Source organism: Eumetopias jubatus, unplaced genomic scaffold (assembly GCF_037043125.1).
Source record: "Eumetopias jubatus isolate StellerSeaLion01/CBP00866 unplaced genomic scaffold, mEumJub1_p1.0 scaffold_10, whole genome shotgun sequence".
NCBI classification, from domain to species: Eukaryota; Metazoa; Chordata; class Mammalia; order Carnivora; family Otariidae; genus Eumetopias; species Eumetopias jubatus.
The window spans coordinates 125,121,007-125,143,159 of NW_028274816.1; the positions used below are offsets into that span (position 1 = coordinate 125,121,007).

General features: G+C 56.1%; 1 protein-coding gene across 6 annotated transcripts in view; it reads right to left on the reverse strand.

Annotated features, from left to right (window-relative positions):
* Positions 1–5,105: 5,105 nt before the first annotated feature.
* Positions 5,106–22,153, reverse strand: part of MYO18A (myosin XVIIIA) — a 94,783-nt gene continuing 77,735 nt past the window's right edge. For 4 of the 6 annotated variants that reach the window (XM_088028395.1, XM_088028399.1, XM_088028397.1 and 1 more), the window contains 8 exons: positions 21,772–21,888; positions 21,515–21,598; positions 20,954–21,091; positions 18,400–18,585; positions 17,936–18,075; positions 17,059–17,103; positions 13,720–13,842; positions 5,106–6,498 (listed from right to left, as the gene is read on the reverse strand). In XM_088028395.1, the coding sequence (XP_087884521.1) occupies positions 6,354–6,498; positions 13,720–13,842; positions 17,059–17,103; positions 17,936–18,075; positions 18,400–18,585; positions 20,954–21,091; positions 21,515–21,598; positions 21,772–21,888 (978 nt within the window). In that variant the 3' untranslated portion in view covers positions 5,106–6,353. Of the gene's footprint in view, positions 6,499–11,085; positions 12,380–13,719; positions 13,843–17,058; positions 17,104–17,935; positions 18,076–18,399; positions 18,586–20,953; positions 21,092–21,514; positions 21,599–21,771; positions 21,889–22,153 lie in introns of those variants that run through there. The other 2 variants (XM_088028400.1, XM_088028396.1) reach the window with 2 other exon arrangements.

Sequence of the window (22,153 nt, forward strand, 5' to 3'; positions counted from 1 at the left end):
GTAAGACTGCCTCACTTTCTAGTTGGTTCTCTAGGCTTATTTTGCCAGTTCCTGGGAGCAGAGGCTCCTTTTCTGCTATTCAGTCTTGCCCAGTTGGCTCAGTATGTGGTCTACTGGAAACAGCAGCCTCCACAGATGAGCTCTAGGGCTCTCAGAGGCAGGCCACGAGTTCTGTGCTTCTAGGGCAGAAACTTCCAGGGCAGTGCCACTCCCTGGGGTGACTCTTCCTTGCTCTCCGGAGGATAGTACTGTGGGGGCCAGAAGCAGCCCTCAAGCAAAGGTGCCAACCTGCAACTGCCACCTGCCCATCCCCAGGACTAAATATGAGCCATGAGGCCTATCTCACTGCGTACAATTTTGTGTTTGCCTGATTACCACTCACTGACCTGTCTTTCAGAGACATAATGTTTCCAAGGCTATTGGCTGCATCTTCTCATACCAGAATGTGAATGTGGTTTTTTTTTTTTAATTCCTTCTTTTTTGATTCTCCGCTTTCAATTTCCCTAGCGTCGTCTTTTCGCGAAATCCATTTGCTTCTTTTCCTAATCTAGTCAGATCATAGATGTGGCACAAAACATATAAAAATTTATTAAAATGTGGAAACTCTTTGACTCTTAAGCCAGCCCAAATATAATTTGCCTGGATGGTGTTGAACCTTAATATCCTTTTTGAGTTGTTGTTGTTGTTGTTTTTTTTTTTTTTTTTATAAAACTGTCATTGCTGACTTGATAGCTAAAGCAAATTCTATCTGCACATTTAAGTATTCCACTGGGAGATTTATGTCACTGACTTCAATTGCAAAGCACACATCCTTTTTGGAATCTCCCTCATGTATATGACCCATCACTGGGGTTTATGCTACAAAAGACTTAATTTCTCTGTGAAATTCCTTCTAAACAAATCTAGCATCCTTGTTAACTCCAGAATGACTATTGCTCTGGTAGTCACTTCTCCCAGATCAAATCCCAGAGAACGGTCTGGATTTTTCCATTATACTGTAATGAAATTAGACTGAGGTGAATATAGCTTAATATATGCATTCCGGGCCATGTGGAACTGTTACTCATATTGTTGGCACCATATGCATGAAGCACAAAATGTGATAATGTATGGAGGATGCTCTGAAAATTGTAAGGAGCAACAGAAATATAAGGTTGACATTTCCCCCCAAAATGCCGAGAAGTGTTTCCTTACTTAGGCCAAGCTTTGGTGAATACCAGGCACACAGCGATTAGAGATGATGACCGTGACAGTGATTCTTTGGCACTCTCCCGTCTCCCTTTATCCCCTGACAAGGCCAGAAGAGCTGGGAGTCGCCTGGTCCTTTGCTGGAACCAAGCGGAGGACCCTGGTAGGACACACATCGCCTCTTTGAGCCTCAGGGAGAGGACACTGCATGGTTGTGACAAAGGTTAGAGGACATAGTAAATGCTCAGCATATGGGAACATAGTAAGGAGGTGCTCAGCTAAATGGGAACTGTTGTTGATTTTGTCATCCTCCTCTTCCCGGGGTCACTAATGACAGGCCGGAAAGGGCACCCCTTATTCCCAGCTTCTGCCAAGGACCTCCAAGAGCCCTCAAAAAGGCGGGAAAACAGTATTGTCGGGTTGCTGAGCGAGAAGACCGGTCCTCACACAGAGGGAATCCTTGAAGAGCAAGGCCGACCCCAGTCAACTGCCCAAGAACCTTTGGAGGGCAGTGGCTTCCCGGCCTCGCGGAGGTGCGGGTCATGCAAATGCGATATGAATATGCTAATACAGGGCTCCCCGCGAATGGGAAGGCGCCTGTCCGGACTGGCAGAGCCCGCGGGGAGAACCGAGGGGACACGAAGAGGACGCGGAGGCGCAACCGGGCTGCTGGACGGAACCAACCCCAGACAGACTCCCACCGGGAGAGGACGTCCCTCCCCCAGCGCCAGCCCCCCTCGCGGCCCCAGGCGCGCCGCCGGCCGGTCCCTGGGGCGCCTTACCGAGGGTGATGAAGGGGTGGCGGAGGGAGATGCTGCCGGCAGCAGGGAGGGGCTCCCTCCGATTTTAGGAGCCAGAAGGTTCTTGCCAGCCATTACCACCTTGTTTTACAGTTGAGGAAACTGAGCCCAAGAGATCAAGCGCCTTCTCGAAGGTCTCAGTGCTGGGGCAGGAGCGCTCGGCAGAGCAGGTTTTATCTGCTTTTGTTCGGTTTTCACTATGGCCCGTGGCGAGCACTGTGTAGGCGCGAAAGCGGCAGCCCTGAACGCAGCAAAACTTGGTGCATTACCAAGCAGGGCCCCGACTGCCCACCAGGCTGGGGGATTTAGAATCGAATACTTCCTGGGGAAAGATGGAAGGAGCTGGGGTGGCTGCCAGGGGCCGCAGCAGGCAAGGACAAATCACCCTAGGCTGGTCTGGAATGTGCTGCTATGTAGGTGAGCAAGAGTTCCAGCTTCCAGGAGAACCAGCTCAGAGGAAATGAAAGGGGAACAGGAGGATTATGGTTAGATTTAAGGCAGCTCTTTCTCCCAGGGATGACCACGGAGCCCTTTGTTCAGTGACCAAGGAATTCTGCGGGCACACTCAGCCCCCTCCCTCCCACGTGGAGGCCCTTGGAAACCCAGCTCTCTCTAGTCCCCCAGGGCCCAGCATGGAGGACAGAAATGAATGATTGACTTTGAAAAGTCCCCACCATTCAGGTAGGAGATCCTTTCCCCGATGGGCCCCCTGGGCTCTTTGCTGGGGACGAGGACAGCAGACGGGCTGGCTCTGGGGCCCTGCGGGGAAAGCGGCAGTCATGGCATCTCTTGCAAAACGCTCCCTGCCAAATTGATTCAAATTGGCTTGGATATGAACATATGATTAAAGGAGCGGCGCGATTCATTTATCAGGAGAGAATAAAGAGCGGCATCTGCGCAGCCTAGCTGGGGGACAATTAAGGAGCAAATCTCTAAGTGTCTGTGCCACCAGGCATGGGGGCGGGGCATGGGGAGGACAACTACCATAATCTGCCGAGGACACGGGACAGAAGGAGGTAGTTCAGGAGTCACTGTGGGGCCGCTGTTGTCTCTGGGCATAGGCTGGGCACTGTGGGGAGCCTCACAGGGCTTTGGTCGTCACCTCTCATCCGGGAGTCAGAGCAGTCCTGAGGGTCTGAGATCAGAGAGGAGAATCTGTCGAGGCAGCTTTGCGCCTGGCACAGGGACAGATTTGCTGCCTGTTTTGCGAGAATCATTTCTATCTTAGGGACCAGAGCTGCATGAGTGTACAGGTGAGGGCGGGAGCTTACGGAGCTCTGAAGGCACACCCAAAAGGAAGTTGGGCTTTGATGGACCCGCGGGCTCCTGGACTCCCCTGGGGAGTTGGTGCTGAGGGAATCGCGTCCCTCCCTGGAGCCTAGCACCCCGGCCAAGGGGCTTTGCTGCAACTTCAAGTGTTGGTCCTGAGAGGCTATGTCCAGCTTCCTTAGACGGCCCATGGAAATCCCTACCACCACCCTTCTTTCCCTGCCTCAGGGCCTTTGCTTAAACTCTTCTTTTTTTCCGGTACACCTATGGAAGTCCTAGCCTTTCTTCAGGCCCCAGCTCAAAATACCAGCTCCTTTTAGAAGCCTTCCCATCCTCCTCCACCTGAGACCGACCCCCCCCGCCAGCCTCCCCCCATAATACGTGCAAAGCAACTTCCTTCTCCTTCTGTTACGTCTCATGTAATTTTTTCCACGTGGGTCTGCCCCGATCCACGAGCCCCTAGATGACAAACACTGTGATTTACGTCTCTCTACTCACCCAAAGCTTGAACATATTAGGCGCAGTCCCTATTTTGTATGTTACCTTCTCCACTAGAATCTCTGCTTTACGAAGGAAGGAAACTCATCGGTCCCCAGCACTTAGAACAGTGCCTAGGCCAAAGCTGGCAGTTATGAAATATTTGACTGTTGAGTGAATGAATCAATGAATAACATAACATAAGCTTTCTGACTTGAACAAAGCCCTCTGCCCCAGACTATTGGATACTGATGATGGTCTTTCCAGGGAAGCAGAGGCCTGTGTCACTGTGGGTCCACAGATTTGGGATCTTGTCTGCAGATGGGAGGGACGTTGTCACATTAGTTCCTGGGAGAAACAGAAAATGCACCCACCTATCTGAAAGCACGAGTAAAAGATGAACACGAGGAGCCAGCAGTTAAAAAAAAAAAAAAGTAACTTTACTTTTACTACCTTCGCTATTCAACAAGGGGGGGGGCAGTGGATAGGGGAAGTCTCTTTCATTCAAGATGGATCCATTTTATACTCCTCTCCCACTCATTCTGGGGGACTTTCCTCCCTCCTTCCCTTTCTTGACCCTTTCTGGGTGGCTGACATCACCAGAGCATTGGCATTAGGGCTGTCTGATACCCTTTCCTGCTTACCTGTACAAACCAGGGGAGCCTGACTAACCAGCTATAAAAGAAACTTTATGCATGCAGGGATTATAACTGGTCACATTACAGAAGGTAGAGAGGAGGAGGGGCCATTTGTTTCTTGCCCTTCTGTAAGAGCTGCCTCTTAGCTGTCAGTGAGCAGAGCAAGCGTGGACTGAGGCATGAAGGCAGAGACTGAGCAGGGCAGAGAAGCCAGAACTCCCAGCCTACTCAAGTTGCCCTCTGGCCAATGGGGCTGGGGGCCAGAGAGAGTTCTGCGATGTTTTGATCAAAAAGTCGTATTTGGAATGACTAAAATTAAACCTAAAATTTTTTTCTAGTAAGAAGGGCTTGCATCCCTCAAGAAAAAAAAGAGAGAGAAAGAGAGAGAGAGAGATAGGATCTCTGTAATTGGTGAGATTTAATAATCAGAGGGACCTCAACATTTCTGAGTGGAGGTCAGGAAGGGATGCAATGTGGATGGTTCTGCCCGATTACAATTCACAGGCTCTTAAAATAAAAGGCGGGGTTTGTCTTCCTTGACCAATCTTCTCATCCTACTACCTTTGCCTGCCCCAAATGACCTTCCACAGCTCTGAGTGGCACTGGTCTGGTGTGGGAGTAGGCCAGCGACCCGGGCGCTTCCCCCGGTCCCCACCAGAATCCTGACTCTGCTTCCCAGGGACCACCCAGGACTTTACCTGAGCCTGAAGGAACAGGCAGGAAAATTGGCAGAGCCAGGAGGAAAAGGACATTTATTTCCATACATCAGGTAAACAGGGAAGAGAGAGCACAGCCCAATGAATACAAACCAATTGTGGGGGGCATGGGGGGGACAGCGGATAGGAATGGCACCAGGCACTGCCCTCGGGCCCCCAAGTCTGGTGGCGTTGGTGGGATGAGCTTTAGGGTGGGGGCTGGGACTGTCGGGCCACACGTTGTCATGTCTAGGGTAAGTGTGTGGGGGCAGGGCAACTGGAAGAAGAAAAATGACTCCGGCTCAGGACACGGGTGAGGGCTCGTGTCTAATATGCATCAGTACTGACCCAAACCCCCATCTTCAGTTTTTCTGATCACAAGCCCTCAACCCGCGGCCTTCCCTCTCCAGTTGGGCCTATAGTCCAGGCAACCTGGACAGAGCGGCAGGGAGGCAGTGCTTGGATAGGCCCCGAACTGGTGTAGGTGGAATGGGTTTAGTCTTAAATAGGTCATTGCACTTAACACACTGATGAGACAGAGAGGGGTGGGGGCCAAAGTGCCAGGTGGTACCTACGCACCCCTGTCTGTGTAGGCTGGCTCGACCCATACCCAGAAGCACCTGAGAGCCCCTCCCCAGGCTGACTGAAGAATCTGGCCCCAGCTCCGCTCACCGGTCTCTCCAGCTGTGCAGAGAAAAGGACTGCTCTCGAGTGAAGATGGAGATGAGATTCCCCTAGTCATTCCCGCAAACCCCAGCTGCCGCCACAGCCCCCTCCCACTCTCAGGGATGCAGCTGTGATGGAGAGGTTGGGTATTTAAATTAAAAGTAAAAAGACAGCAGGCACTGAGAAGAGAAAGCCCTCGCCCCAAGCCAGGGTGGGGAGGAAGGGCTGTTCCTGCCCCCGACTCCTCCCCATGGACCCAGCAACCTAGAGTGTCCCAGCAGGCAATCTGCCCACCGTCCCTGAGCAGGGGGCTGAGATGGAGGTCAGCTTGCTGGCTCCATGCAGTGCCAAGCCACCTGCCACTGCCCACTGAGTGTGGCATTTTGGAGGCAGAAGGAGCAAAAAAGTTCTCTTTTCAGAAACTCCACCCCCCCCACCTCTTCCACGTGGAGACGTCAGACACCCACAGCTTGAAAAGCCCCCCAGACCCAAGGGGGCCGGGTGTTTCCCATGCAGATCAGCAGTCAGGTGGGGGAGACCTGTGCCCCGCCATTTCCTGGGAGAGGCGCCGTGGCCGCAGTGGCCGGTGGGTGCAAGAGGTACAGACCCACTCCCCTGGGCTATGCGTTGGTCTCAGTCGGTTTGGCCTCTGTGTCGCTGTCACTCAGATAGTTATGGGAGTATTGCGGCCTGGAGGTGCTGTCCAAAGGGTCGTGCTCATCATCTGACCGGTCAGGGGCAAGGGACTTCCAGTAGCTGGTAGGGCTGCGGGGAGAGAGGAGGAGCAAGGTCACGGCGGAACGATGCCCTTAACCTTCAGCACCAAAGCCTTTGGGTCTGGGGAGGCTCCCAAAGCCCCGTCATAGCATTCCCCAAAAGCCACAAATTGAGAAGTAAATTCAATTCCTCACTTCCCCAGAAGATATGCAGAGTAGTGAGAGAAAGGAGCGCATAGTCTTGATTCTGAAAACTTCTGAAACTCCCTGGAAAGCAATGTGGTAGAGCCATGGGTCTCAATCTTGAGTGTGCCTAAGAATTGGCTACAGACTCCTGCGTCCTTCCCCTGAGAAATTTTGATTTGTTAGCTTTTCGGTGGAACCGAGGAATTCTGCATTTTCAATTCTTCCCCAGAAGATTCTGATGCAGGTGGTCCCTGGACCACACTGACTTGGAGACTGGCAGTCTGGTGATTACCTGGCTACAACCTGCCAAAGTCACCTTATCCCTAAACAGGATTCCTTCTAAGAGGGAGGGGCTTTCCCCACTGGATACTCCCAGACCTTAACCCTTTCTCCTCATTGTTTTCCTAAGGCCTGTGAGCCTTTCTGCCCTTGACCATGGCATCATCTACTCACCACAGGGAAAAGGGGCTCAGGATGTGGGGACTGGCTAGATCCCTGCTTCAGGATGGCACAGTCGTCCCTTTCTTGGTACCATAACCCAACCCTGCAGAGTTTTCCTCAGGCCACTGGAAGCCTACAGCTTCCCCTCACTAGGATGTGAAGGAACATTATCCCCTGGATGGGGCAGGCTCCTGGCATTGAGCAAGGATGGAAACCTCCTGCTCTGGTCACTTTTCTTTCTTTCCCAAAGCCTTAGAGCCGCCTGCCCCTGCCCCTCCCACCTCTGCTACCTCGCTGTTTCAAGTGAACCGTAATTTCAGCCCTCTGAACAAAATGCAGCCCAGAGTGCGCCCCCCCCCACGAGTGCCCTGAACCCAGAGTTCCTGCCCAGTGCGCTCCCAGGGACACAGCTCTTCTTCCAGATCCCAGAGACTTTCCCCTGGGATAAACAGGAATTTGGCGATCCCTCTGCCCCCAACTCTGCTTTAAGAATCTCAGGGGGGACCTTGTTTACTGGCCTCTTCGAAGTTCTTCTATCCCCAAACCAAAAGAGGCAGAAACGGTATTCTGCAAGAAAGACCCACATTCTTAGCTTTTCCAACTGTATTGGGAAGAAAGGGTTTGGCTACGGAGTACTTCCTGTGTGTAAGAGACACTGTCCCTTGCCCTCCACAGGCATCTTACTCTTCACGACAACCCTATGAAATGTCACCAGGAAGCTGGTTCAGAGAGAGGAAGCCTCTTGCTCAAGGTCACACAGCCAGTATGTAAATTTGAACTTGGACTCTTAGGCCCCAAAGCCTTTTGCTGACTCCACCCTGCTGCTAGATTGGGTGACCTGAAGAGAAAACACAACCAAACCTGAATGTTCCCTGCCTGCCTGGGTCAGAGCCCAGGGGGTGTGTAAAGATAGGTCTCTCTCTGTCTCCCCCGGGGAGAAGGAAGAGCCTGATAGAATACATGTTCAATTATGCAGAATGGTTCAGGAATCGGGCAATCTGGTTAATAGTTATCATATTTCTCATGAATGAATTACCATTTTTAAAGGAATCAGAATAGCACAAAACATTTAATACAAACCAGACTGAACATAAATGAGTCTTACTTTGATGGGCCAAAGGCACTTAAGGACTCTAGGGTGTCTCAGGGACAAAATTAAAAAGCTCAATGATGACTGTGCAACATAGAAAAAATGGGGTTATTTTAGCTTTTGGGTTGTTTGAATTCTAAATTAGTGGGAGCCTGATTTTATTTTCAATTTTTGGACAGAATTTCTGGGCACCCAAGTGCTAAGGTCTCCTGTTGGGTAAAGAAAGGACTGACTTTATGGAAAAACAGTAGGGTTATTTTGGGGGCAGACGGGGGGCAAGGCAGATGCCAGGACTGGGACCCAGATGCAGACGGGGCACAGCAGGGTAGGGTCTATCTGAGCTCTTTTCCATTCCCACACCTCTCCTGAGTGGGGCTGTGGCCCCCACTCCCACACTCCTGTGCCCGCCAAGCAGACAGACGCCTGGATAAATGACAGCCAGGTTCCGACATGCTCCATCCGGGTGCTGGCGAGGGGCAGAGGTAGCTGGAGAGGGGGGCCGACTCCGCGGAGCTGCAAGATACCCTTGCTTCTGGCCGGGTGTGCTACAAGCCAGGCTCCTTTGTGGCCTCTGGTGCCACAGCTGTAGAGTCAACAGCAGGCAGCTAGCCCCCTCCCCAGGGCAAGACTCAGGGCTGGCAATTTGAACATTTTAACCGAATTGTGCAAAAAGCTTTCCTCCCCACAAGCCGGAGTCTCCTGCGCAAAGCTGTCACAAACAATTTGGTGTATAAGCTAATTCCTGCTGTGTGAGCCCGGGGTGGCAGCCCCTTCCCCTTGCCTTTGCTATGGATAAGTTCGCCTTCTGAATTCTCACTGGTCCCCATCACCAGATGGGAAGCTAAGCCACCGCTCTGCCCCCCTCCCCCCCCATGCTTGGCAGTTTAGCGCCCCAAAGCCTGGCCAGGTCCTCCCTCCCCTGGCCCTTCTCTTGCGGGCTTGCTATCGGCCGGCTAGCTTCGGCTCGGTGCCCACTCTCCCCGTCGTGAACCCAATCCTCCTCGGTGGTGGCGTGTAGGGTTTCAGGACTACTCTTGTTTTTCTGGTGGACAAGAGGAACCGTGCAGGTGGCTGGCGGAAGAAACAGGCTTTGTGGGGTTTTGTCCTTGCTGGTCGTAGGGTCAAGGGTGATGTCGGGCTGAGAGCATTGGGTCTGAAATGCAAGCTGCTGAGCAGCGTGGGATGGCCCGGCTAAGCCCGTGCCTCTCTCCCTCTTTAGGCAGGGGTGCTGTGCTCAGAAGGGCCTGGCCTATCGACTGACTTCCTGTGCTGGGGGAGCAGGGCACTCAGCAGGGCTGCTGAGGGGAAGGCTGAGGCGGTAGACACAATATTGTAATTCCTGTCTTTTTCTCATTGTGGGGCCGACAACAGCTCCCTAGTGCAACCGAGATGCTTCCTGCTCTTCCCAGAGCACCCTGCACCCATCTGCCACATGAGGGGAGCAGTGCTGAGCCCAAGGGCTTGGTGTCAGAGCAGCTCAGGGTCCGAGGAGTCTGAGATGGCCATGAGCCTGGTCTGGGTTTAAATTCCACCGTCTCTGCCTGGGTGCAGACGGTTAAGCGTCTGCCTTCGGCTCAGGTCATGATCCCGGGGTCCTGGGATCGAGCCCTGCATCGGGCTCCTGGCTCAGTGGGGCGTCTGCTTCTGCCTCTCCCCCTGCTCATGCTCCCTCTCTCTGTATCTCTGTGTCTTGAACAAATACAACTTTTAAATTCCACCTTCTCCCCACCATCCATCCCCCTAATCCCATCCCTTCACCCATCTCCAAATAGCTGCAGGTAACATTCACTCCTACCTGCGCATTTCTTAAAAAACGTAACTGGTCCCTTTGCATAGAACTCCGCCAAGTCAGTGTACCTGTTCAGGTGCTCCATGGCACGAGAGGCCCACAAGCATGCGACAGGTATGTGTTAGTTCATGCAGTGCCCGTGCCCCAGGGGGCTGCACTCTGGGGTCATATCTCCTGGGAAGCAGCAAGCTTGCCCTGGGAGGTACCACGCCGAAAACAGCTTCACATTAACCAGGGTGATCCAAATGTCACCACCCACCAGGGAAACTGGCAACAATGGGATTCCAGTGAGTCAGTCTTTGCCTTTCTTCTGAGATGGGGGTGTGGGCATAAAGGGCCTAACTGCTAGATTTCCCTTCCCACAGAGAGAAGGCTGGGGGAGGCAGGAGAGCCAGGAGGGGCTGTCAGTCAGCAGCTGCTAATTTCTATTCATTATAACTTTTTTTTAAGATGTGCTGAGACGAGGTGACGCCCATGTGTGGGCTTCAGGTGGGAGGGTGGGGGGAGGGAGTCAGGCATCTCGGGGTTTGATGTAGGGTGTGGTACTGTGAGCCTTGCACCCCGAGGCTTGAAAGGTGGCTTTGCAGGGCAGGGGAGAGCTGAGCCAAAAGGCCTCATGATGGATGATGGCCACTAACATACCAACTCATACCCGGGGCGGGGTGGGCTGCGAGAGCCAGGCACACACAGTAAACATGTCACCCCCGTGCTCTGCCTTGGGCCATTTGGAGGAGTGGTCAAGGGCAAGTTGAATAGACTCCATTCAGATCCCAGCAACATCACTTCCCAACTGTGTGACCTTGGCAAGTGACTTCACCTCCACGAGCCTCAGCTTTCTCTCCCATAAAGTGAGGCACATCAGGCCTGTTAACGGAGTTAGTATGAGGATTAGGTGAACGCAGTGTGGCGAATATCTAGGGGAGCCCCCGGCTCACGGTAGGGACTTAACACGTGTGACCGGCCGTCCTCAGCAGGATCAGTCGCCAGGGCTCGGGGCTCAGAAGGACTAACCGGCTCCACTGTCCGAGGCAGCCGGAAAGCTCCCTGAGGCCAGGCGCGCCCGCCAGGCCTGAAGGAGAGGCCCCGGTCGTGGCGGGGGTGGGGGGGTGGGCGCACGTTAGTTCACACCGAGCTGCACGCTCCATGCTCCGCGCCAGGCGCCACCTACTGCACTAGTCGCTCTCGGGCCGGTACAGGTACCGCATCATCAGGCTGTCCACCTCCTTCCTGCGCTGCTTCTCCTCCTTCCGAGACTGCCGAGACTGCCGAGACCGCCGGCCGGCCCGGCCCGCCGCCTCCTCTTCTGCAGCTGGGCCCTTCTTCACGCTCGAGCGGCTGTGGCCTGACACGGTGGAGCCGCTGGAGGTCGACGAGGACTCCGACTCGCTCTCCGTCCTCTCTCTTCTCGATTTGGATTTCTTCTTGCTCTTTCGCGAGCGCCCCTTCTTCCGCCGCTTGGGCTCCGAGGACTCCTCGGAGCTGGAGGTGGAGCTGGAGCTGGAGCTGCTCCGTCTCCTGCTCCGGCCCTTGCGGCTGCTGCGGGGCCGGGAGACGTCGGCGGCCGAGGCTGAGCGGCGGATGCCGGCCGCCCGCACCGGGAGCCCCAGCTGGGCGCTGCGGACACTTTGGATGCTCTTCCGGTCATCCTCCTCCGAGTCGGGCTCCAGGCTGCTCCTCTGGAACGGGACGGGCTTGTAGCTCAAGACCTCATTGATGGCGGCCTCCAGGTCGGGGTCCAGGTAGGAGTGACGGCTGACCGGGCGGATGCCGGAGCCAAGAGGCTCGTCCGCGGCAGAGGCTGAGCCGCGTGGCCGCGGTGGCACCGACAGACTGCGGGCCAGCGACGGGTGGCTGTACTGGGAGTGGACCTCGCTCAAGGCCACACTGGCTCGGTCATCCCACGCATCCAGGCAGCTCTGGCCCAGGGACAGGCGGGAATCGGGGCTGTCCCGGCCCAGGCCCGAGGCCCGGCTCAGGGAAGGACTGAGGGTCCCGGAGAGGGTATCTAGGCGGGAGGCGCTGCGCCGCGAACTGGGGGAGCCCGAGAGCGAGAAGCTCATGGACGAGTGCGCCCCGTCCTCACCAGAGCCACGCCGTGTGGCCGAGGAGGCCCGGCTGGTGGGGGCAGAGACTGTGGAGGCCCGGTCGAAGTCTGAGCCCCACCGCTTCTCCAGCCCCCGGCCCAGGCGGCTCGGGGCCTTGGCGCCGGCAGAGCCGCCTTCGGCCGGCTCCTCCCTGGGGCGCGTGCGGGTCTTCCGGGGGGGCCTCTCGGGGGAGGCTGGCCTCTCGCTCAGGGCGGTGAAGAGCGAGTCCTCGTCCCCGGTGCCCCCGATGGAGTCCTTCAGGGTGAGCCGTTTCCGGTAGCTCAGGGAGCTCAGCGCGGAGGCCGGCCTCTCCTCCGCCCCCTTGCCCTCTTTGCTGGAGCTGTTGAGGGCCGTTCTAGGGGAGGGAGGTGAGGCCGGGAAGAGAGAACCAGCAGTGGATTAGAGGGAGCACAGAGAGAATGAGAGAGAGAGAGAGAGAGAGAGAGAGGGAGGGAGAGAGGGAGAGAGAGAGAGAGAGAGAGAGAGGGAGAGAGAGAGGAGCCTGCATGAAACCCAGGGAATAAAGACACAGGGGGAGGGAGGCAAAGGGAGCAACCAGCAGCACCCGGGGAAAGTGGCAGTGAGAGCACTGGAGGAAATGAAGCAAAATAATTTGCGTCAGTGAAAATAGCTTCATGGAGAATGTCATGTAAATTAGACCATTGTTCTATTTCATCACTTTTCCCCCTCTAAAACGTTTAGTTCAATTTATTTCATTGTCAACTACCTGGAGCCTTGTGCCACGCTGCGGTGAACGGCAGTGGGGTGGGGAAGGCAGCATTATCTGCGGTAACAAAATGTTGTCTGGCTGAATAAATTAAACCAATTAGAGGGGGCCGTGGGGTGCTGGTGGTGAGTGAGGGGCTGGACTTGGGAAGAGGCCTCAGGGTAGTGGGAGGAGGGGGGGATTACTTGTCAACCCAGCCGGCCCCGCTGACTCTGGGAGGGGGTGAGGAAGGGTGTGCCCTGGGGGGGCGGGGATCAGGTTGGCTCTGAGTTGGGGAGAAACTGGGAGGCAGTGAGGAATGGGGACCGTGGAGCCGGATTCCGGTGGGAGCTGTCTGTGTGATCGTTAAGACGGACTGGGCTGGACAAAGGGGGAATGAGTTCCTGCAGAGGATGGGTGTGAGCAGGAAGCATGGGGGGGGGGCGGCGAGGGGACCTGGCGAAAAGATCAGAGGAAGGAGAGAATGGGCAGAGAAAGAGCAATATGGCTGTGATAGGCGAGTCAGGGGGACCAGTGCCTTTTCTGCTGCTCGTCCCGTTAAGATTTCAGAGGTCCAGAGCCGGCTTGAGCCAGCCCTGTCCAGGGTTGTGGGGTCTACAGACTCCTTATGCCCCATTCCAGTCTTGATTCCGGGCCCCAAACTTTCTGGTGGTTCAACCACCATTTGTTGAATGAGTAAGTGGGGATGAAGTCAAACCTGCAGCAAACCAAAGCCCGGAGCCTGGTAGGAAACCATTACCTGGGAAAAACAAGGGTGCTGCAGACCCCGACTAAGAAGACACTGAGCCTCCTGTGCTCATTCCTCATCCTGGAGGCATGCCTGGGCCCCGCATACACATGCCAGGCAAGAGAGGCTGGTACCAGAGGCCTGGCCTCTCTGGGATCGAGGCACTGCTCCTTTATCCCTGGCGCATGGGGTGGTTTTTCCTCCGAGCTCAAGGCCACGTGCTTACCTGGAACTCTTCAAGCTGCCATCATCGGAAGCTGCCTTGGAAGGCCCCTTGTTTTTCGACAACCATGACTTGACCCCGTCGACCCGGTCCTCCAGCTCAGAGTCCACATCGGAATCCCCCTCGCTGTGGGATGAGGAGCAGAAAGGTAGGCAAGGCCGGGGAGGAAGAGCTCACCCGAGGCCCAGTAGGGAGTGCTGAAGGGGCAGCAGATTTGCCTTGAGGTGGGGGTGTGACGCGGGGTGGCATGCACATCAGTGAGTCAGAGAGCAGAACAAGGGAGGTTAGACGGGGCGCCCCATTCACGAGGACCCTGCCCCACTCAGCAGGTGACACTTGTGAGAGCCACCAAGAGGACCCTGAGGAGCGTAGAGGCACCTCCCATTCTACTTTCGGTGACAGACTGCTATTGAGCCAAACAAACCCAATGAGGATAACAGGGAAACCATCCATTTAGGAGTTCCAGCTAAATGGCCGCTGGTTAAAAAGACCAGTCCCAGGCCATAGGCTAATCCCTGAGGCCCACTCCGTTTCTTGTCTGCCCACTCCCAGAAATGTGGCCACAGCTGCGGCCATTTCGCATGCCTTCGCTGCAAGAGCCAGACTGCGGGCCATGGGGTGTGGGGGGGTGGGTGGGGGTGGGGGGAAGGGCATCGTTATGCCTTCAGTTAGCTTGAACTGGAGGCTCCTTGGCTGATGGTGGCGCTGAGTGCGACCAGCCAGATCCCAGACCACCCTGCGACTTCCCTGGCCCTTAGGAAACAGAAGGATGAGGAGGGGGCATCCGCCATTTCCTGAGGTGCTGGCAACGGCTCTGGGATTCAAACTGCGTCCTGGAGATCCATTTGAGCCCCAGAAAGTCCCAGACAATGGCTGTCTCTCCCAGGTTCGTCTTCCCTCCCTCAGGCAGCCTCTAGCCCTTCCTCCTCAGTTGTGCGTCTGGCCAAGCCGGCCTGAGCCCTCTCTACCGGCAGAAAAGCCCCAAGGAGTCCGATTTGGAAGCTGGAGTCGTGGTGACTCCTTCACAAAGCAGCGGGGGCTTAGGGACAGCTTCTGAGTGAGAATGCTTCTAGAATTCTGCAAAATGTCTGCTCCCACATTCCCCTGCTACAGAGATGCTAAGGATTTTTCCTTGATATAAATTTCCTTTCATCTGTGTCAACACGAGCAGCCCCATTCCTGAATTATGTTCTTGAATAAATAGCCATACAGGCGTGTGTGTGCGTGCATGCATGTGTACACAGACACACACACACACACAGACACACACACACACAGGAAACCACCAGACTCCGTTCTGGGGACTGTGAGAGAGCATGACCTGTTGGGAGGGGAACAAAGAGGCATATTTTATGGGCTTCCACCAAATACAGAATTATAACAAGGACAAGGCTGGCTGATGCCCCGGGTAAACAGGAGTTTAGCAGAGAGCCCCGAAACCACTAATGCAAGCCCCGTGCCTGTCCGAGCTTGGCAGATTTACTGTGGTGCACGGGCCCCACGGAACGCCAATACCACCTGATTTATACACCCGTGCAAAAAACCTCCTTCTGTAGCTTCAGAGCCTTTAATTTATCACCCCCGTTCATAACCATATTGATTGCCTTTAGAAAGGAGGTGTTGTATGCATCGCAAAATCTATGTCTACATGTTAAAAGTGTTTCTGTATAAATCTCCCTTAATACTGCACTGTTTACTGCTTTCATTAAGGTTATGGCAATAACAACTGTATCTCTAAGTAAATCGAAACATTATTTTTCTGCCCGCCTTAGCACACTTACTCGCTCTCGCTCGATAACTTGGGAGCTGGGGCCCCAGAGCTGCTGAGCACGGAGCCACACCACCTCTGCCATCAGCGGGACTGTGGTGAGGACTGCACGCCCCAGTGCGGCTGTGTGAGTGCACACCGGGGTGTGTGTGTGTGCGCGCACGTGCGTGCATGCACGTGCCCATGCCTGGCAATGGTTTAGAAGATGATCTTAAATGCGCATTTTATCAGCCCTCGAAGCTCCTCCAGCCCAAGGATGGCAGGGCTGGAACACACAGGGGACAGAGCGTCGTGGACCCAGAATACGAATTTTCCTCCTTCCATTCAGAGCAGCGAATGGATGGAGACGCCAGCCTGCCCGCCCTCGCCTTCCCTTTAGTTTCAAGCATATAGACGGTGTTTAGGTTCTTTTCCTTAAATAATCAGGCCCCTAAACAAACTCCAGGGGCAGGCAGGCTCAGGGGGCAGTTGAAATTTTAAATGGTCGGAATTAAACCCCGAGTCAAATACAATTTATGTCCAGGCTCATGTGCTATTAGTTAACTGGGAGCCGAATCGCGGGGGAACAAACAAACGGAGACAGGACGGCGGGGGATATTAATTGTGTGTGACAACCGGGCTCCAGTGGCCCTCTATCACTGTTACACACTATTACATTTATCATTAGCTCTCCCGGAGTCCTGTGCACTGCCACCCGCCCATCCCGGCCAGGGGAGGAGGCCTGCCAGGCAGGAGACAGTAGGGGGAGGAAATCCAATGCCACGCTAAAACAACCACCTCCAAACAAACAGCCCCGAAGAACTCGACAGAGGATCACTCTGATCCGCCTCCAGGCCTGCGCCTCTGCACCCGCTGTCCGGCTCCCACCCAGAAAGAAGCAATCAAAGAGAGAAGGGGGATTTCCTGGGCTCCCCACCACCTGACAGATGACAGCACCAGCGCAAGCGCCCGGGGCCTCCCTCTGCCCGAGGTGCCCGCGGGGAGCAAAGGAAACACGTCGGGCTGGGTTCCCTTCGCCTGCGCCTGTGGAGCGGCCCGTGACAGCCTGGCTGGACGCCCTTCTCCAGACAAGGAACTGCTAGATGCCCTAGACCTTGTACCCTTGTCTGCCACAGGAAGGGGGTGGACCTTTTCAAAACGAAAGCTGCCTGCTTCTTTCAGGCGGCGCAGGCTCCAAAGGAGCCCCAGGGTGTGGACAAATCCAGCCCAGTCAGATGTTCCCCCAGGGAAACACGCCGGGGAGGCAACTCTGCCTGCTTTCTGAGGGAGGAGAGGGCTGGAGCTCAGGAAGGCAGACTGAAGCTGAGCCCCCTTTTCTGTGGGAGCCCCCATCCTGCCCGCCCAGGGCGTGAGCACGCCTCACTGCCTGCCTTCCACCTCCAACGCAGGGCCCGGCCCCTCGCCTTGCCTCTCCTCAGGACAGAGTCAGCAGTGTTAGCGAGGGACTAGCTTGGAGGAGGTGTGAGAGGCTGTGTCCACGTGCGGCATGCAGCGGGGGCCCTGGGTGGGAGCCAGTGTTAGGGGCGGTTAGACACCACGGGAGAGGCAGAGAGCCTGAGCGCTCCAGTCCTCACGGTTTATTCTTTCTTTTCTGATACTTTGTCACCATGTCCTGCAAACTGGAAACAGAAAGAAAATGGTGGGCAAGAGGGCCAGAAGAAGAAGATCGAAAAATCAGTGGGCAAACCAAGGTGGACCTCTCCCCTGAGGACCCCTTTTTCTTCAGCAAGAGATGGCTCTGATTGGCTGAGACCAGCTGGGGGTGGGGTGGGGGGAGTGGCAGTGCTGTCTTCAGAGGGAGGTCTGGGTTGCCCTGGGGCACCGTTTTCCTGCCCTGAAGGAGCAGGCTCCCTGTGTGGGCCGGGACCTGCCTGCAGGATGGGGCACCAGCGCTCGTGCGGGAAGGGGGCAGGTCTGGGGGGCCGGGGTTCTGTCCAAGGCAGCCCTGGGAGCTTCTCCAGGGCCCGACCCTCACCCCCCAGAGCTACCGGTCTACCTGCCCTGTGACTTCCTTCCTCAGCCTCAGACTACAAATCTCTCTCTCGAACCATTCCCCGGGTGGGTTTTATGAGAGAACATCTCTGGCATGGTAACAGGGCACCACAGGCCTTAAATCTCTGCTTTCCCCAGAGTGGGGCAGGCACCATCGGAAATGCAGCTAAACGGGGGAATAACTCATCGTGACTAGGCAGAGCTGGAGAGCCAGGTTCCTGGGAGGCCTGGGGAGGGAGGACAGGGAGAAAGAGGGAGGGCGTCTCAGCCAGGGGGCACCTGTCCTGCCCTCGGTCAATATAGGACAGGGTCCGTGCTGGGGGCTGGCAAGGAGGGAAAGGTGGGCTTGTGGCTCGGTGGCAGGGAGACAGAGGTCGCGGCTGTTCTGCCTCACGGCCTGCCCCAGAGGTGGTCAGAGGGCCTTGGTGCAGGCCGCCGCTGCCACAGAGGACCCCTCACCTGGTGATGAGGTCCTCATTCTCGTCGCTCTCCATCTCGTCCTCGATGGCAGCCTGCAGGTCCCCAATGCGCTTGAATGCCAGTTTGAGATCGGCCTGCAGGCTCTGGTTAGCAGCCTCTAGGCTCTCCAGATCCATCTCCTAGGAGGAAAAGTGGGCAGTCCGGTTCAGCGGAGGGCTAGTCTCTCATCCAGGTGCTCCAGAAAAAGCCGGCTTCAAGTGTCTCCTGTGGAGGCTGCTGCAAGCCTGGGCTCGCCAGATGGACACCCGGGTCCCGCCCTTGGCCCCTGGGCCTGCCTTCGGGACTTCCTGGACCGTCTCCTTGCCACGTTCCTCTTCCTTCCCAGGATCTAAACTCCGGTTTCTTTGTGGCCCGCCCCCCACCCGCCCAGCGGGGAGGTGTGTGCATAACAACCACTCAGCTCCGGGGAGGGGGTTGGGAGGCCGCGGGCTGGGCTGCATTACCAGTTCATGCTTCTTGCGGCTCGCCTCGGCCTCCTTCCTGGCGAGCTCGCCCATCTCCTCCTTGGTGTCCCGGAGCTGCCGCTGCAATCTCTTGTTCTGTTCCTTCTCCCGGTTTTCAGCTGCGGTGCGCTGATCCCGCTCCTCGGTCAGCTTCTCCATGTTCTCCTTGAGCCGGCTGGCCAGGCTCTGGACAGGGAGGTAGGGAAGAGAGGCCCATCAGCTAGGCCGGGACAGGGGGGAGGCTCTGACTCCGAGCTCTGCAGTCAGGAGGCCTGGGGTCCAGCTCTGGCACCACCGCTCACTACTGTGGGCGGGCAAGAACGAAAGCCCTCTGAAGAGGCTTCCTTTGCCTTTCTATAAAATGGGAAAATAACACCTACTCCCTCAGGGTCTTTTTTTTTTTTTAAGGTTTTATTTATTCATTTGAGAGAGAGAAAGAATGAGCAGTGGAGGGAGAGGTAGAGGGCGAGAGAGAGAGAGAGAGAGAGAGAGAGAGAGAGAGAGAGAGAGAGAGAGAAGCAGACTCACCGCTGAGCAGGGAGCCTGATGCAGGGCTCCATCCCAGGACCCCAGGATCATGACCTGAGCTGAAGGCAGACGCCCAACCGACTGAGCCACCCAGGCGCCCCATCCCTCAGGTCTTTTAAAGATTGAATAAGGTCAGGTGCGTGAAGGCAACTGCCATGCTGAAAGGTGCCATCATCATCATCATCATCATCATCATCATCATCATCATCATCATCATCACTACCAAGGCCAGAGGAGTGCTCTGGCTACAGCCTGGGCCTTCCCATACTGACACCGTGTTTGGGGCCTCTACAGTCAGCCCCGCTTCCCTCAGACACCCTGAACCCAGCAGCTCCGGAAGCTAGATCCTGCAGTCGAGGTAAATGGTTTGAGAGTTCCTGGATTAGGAGACTAAAGAGTCATCAGAGTCTAAGCACACAGCCGTCCCTCTAAGCCTGATGCATCTCTCTTCCTCCAGAAACTTGGAACACATTTTTCCCTACCAGGCCATAGGCAAGAAATGACCTGGAGGTTGGGACAGGGTGTGAGGGAAGGACCTGTTTCCGGTTCGACCGCAGACAGGCCCTGGGGTCTCCACCTCCGGGCCCCCCAGCCTCTGTGTCTCTAATATAATGGCACTAGACTACGCGATCTCTAAGGGCTGTTTGTGTTTAACGTTTTGTGTGTCTAAAGAACAATCCTGCCTTTCTGGGCAGAAGGGATACAGACATAAGGCTGAGGAAAGGGTCTGAGGCCCAGAAGAAAAGGAGACAAGTGCACAGAGCTGCCCCAGAGCCACCAGGTCAATGGCTTCTTCAGCCCCTCGATAGCTCTGTGACCACAGGCAACCTCCTTAACCCTTCCTGCATGCAAAATTGGGATCAAAATATTACCGACTGTCCTGGGGTTGTGGTGGGTGGAACAGGAGCATTACTAAGTCTCCCCTAACTCTCCCTGGCTCTCCTGAGGACCGGGACCTTGTCTTGGGACGTTCCGCCGTATTCTCTTCCTACGTCAAGGGGACTACTGTCCCTTCAATGCTCGCTGTCAGCCCCAGAGTCACCTGTTCCCATCCCTGCCCTGGTGCCGGCTCCGCGGCCTCAGGGGCTGCTGGGGGAGGCGGCAGGGATGCTCCTCAGCACGCACACCTGTGAACACAGTTCTCACGGAGAACTGTCGGTGCTTTGACACGTGTACAAGCTCGAGCGGGAGGAGAACTTAAAAATCGGGCGAGAGGAGTGTTCACCCAGAGCCGATTCTGCCTGCCTCCTTCTTCCTACCTGCTCTACCGGGGAGGGCGGGGCTGGGCGTGCTGGCTTCGGGAGCCTGGAACTGAGAGGGCGGCATTTGGAGCATGGAGATTCCGGGTGGAAGGAAGAACAAGACAGAGCAGAAGAGGGGCGAGCAGGAACAGGAGAAGGGTCGAAGGCAAGAGTGACGAGCAGAGGGAGGGGGCGGGGGATGGGGAGAAAGGAAGAAGTGGGGGGAGGGTGAGAAGGAGAAATGCAAAGGGACAGGAAAGAAGGGGGCAGACATGGAGACGAGCAAAGAGAGAGGAGTAAAAGCAGAGCCGGGAAGGATGGGAAGAAGTGAGGAAAAAAGGCAATAAAAAAGGGAAGGGAGAGAGAGCGCGAGCAAGCGCGCGGTGGAGATGAGAGAACAGACTTCAGCCCTCACAGAAGTGGCGCCATCCGCTGCATATTTATGACCCTGCCGGAGAGCAAGTGAGGGGACCGGCGGGGGGAGCTCATGGTGGAGGAAAATATGAAGACAAAAAGCTAAGCTGCTCCGGTCCCTTGGCAGAAAGCAAAAACGGAAACAGAATGTAAAGCAGGCTGGCTCCACGGTGCCCAGAGAGCAGGCGGGGCGGGCGGGGGGAAGGCACCCGCCCCGTCAGCTGGCCTGGCAGCTTGGCGGGGGGGGGGGGGAGGGGGGAGCTCTGAGGAGCGGCCGTGGCCCGCCCAGCGCTGCCGAGCATGCGTGGCTCCAGCCGCCGGGGCGGCTCTACCCTGCTCTCGGCTGCGGACCAGGACGAGGGTGCACCCACCTCCAGCCTCTTCACTTGGGTCCTTTCGAACTCCAGGCGGGTCTCCAGCTCTCGGATCTTAGCTTCCTGCCTGCTCACCAGGGACTTGTCCACCATGGACTGTTCCAGGAACTCCACTTGGCTCTGGAGGGCTTGGAGCTGGGGGCGGGGGCAGGAAGAGAAGAAAGAACTGAGCCCCGAGGGGAGGGGGCAGAGTGTGGGCCGGCAAGATATCACCATGGTGACCAGAAGGTGGAGGGAGGGATGCACAGGGGAGGTGGAAGGATGGGGCCCCGAGCCAGAGGCACTCCCCACCCGGCCCAACGCTGGCAGATTTTGCCCTTTGGAGAGAAAGGAAAAAGCCAAGGACCAGAGAGGGAATAGAAATGTGAAGTGAGGCAGCTGAAGCCAAAATGTCTACTCTGGTGATATGGCTCCAGGCCTAGGCCTTCACATGCGTTGACGCTGCTCTGTGGATTACTGACGACCGAGGGGCGCTTGCTATCCTATAAGCTTGGGGGTTCGTCCCTACACACAGTGACCCCGCACCCTCTTTCTACCAAGGGAGACCCTGGTCCCCACCTTCTCCTGCAGCTCTTGCTTCTCCTTGTTGGCTTCTTCCAGCTGAGCCTGGAGATCGTTCATCTGCGCTAAGTCTCGCGAGGCCTGGGAAAGGAGTGAGCACTGAAGCGGGATCCCCCGTGAACACAAACCCCAGCCCCCCACATCGCACGCCCAGTGCTGTGCCAGGGCCTGCCGCTCCCTAAAGAAGTGGCCTGTGGGGGCTCCTGAAGAGGACCACAGGGACAGCCTCTGTGGTGTGGGGTGTGGTGGGGCACCTGAGCCACGGCTGCCTTGTGCTTCTTCATCAGCTCGTTCATGTCCTCCTGATCCTCTTCCAGGCGGCTCTGGATCTCGTTCTTCTCACGCTGAAGGCGGCTCAGCTGCTCCTCCAGCTGGACGGAGGCAAGACAGATCAGAGGGCATCAGGCCTCGCATGCCTCATGGCACCGGGTGGCAAGTCTGAACTTCCCCACGCCGCCTCCAACGGGACGGGGGTGATGATGGGGCTGGGCCCGGCCACTGGAGCGGGGTCCAGACCCAGTGGCGCTCAGGGAGCTGAGGGAAGGCTGTCTTTGCTGCACAGGCAGACCCTGGGCTAAATGACAGCTGCTTCCTGGCAGCTCTTTGAAGGCTAATGAGAAGGCAGAAAAGGTCTGC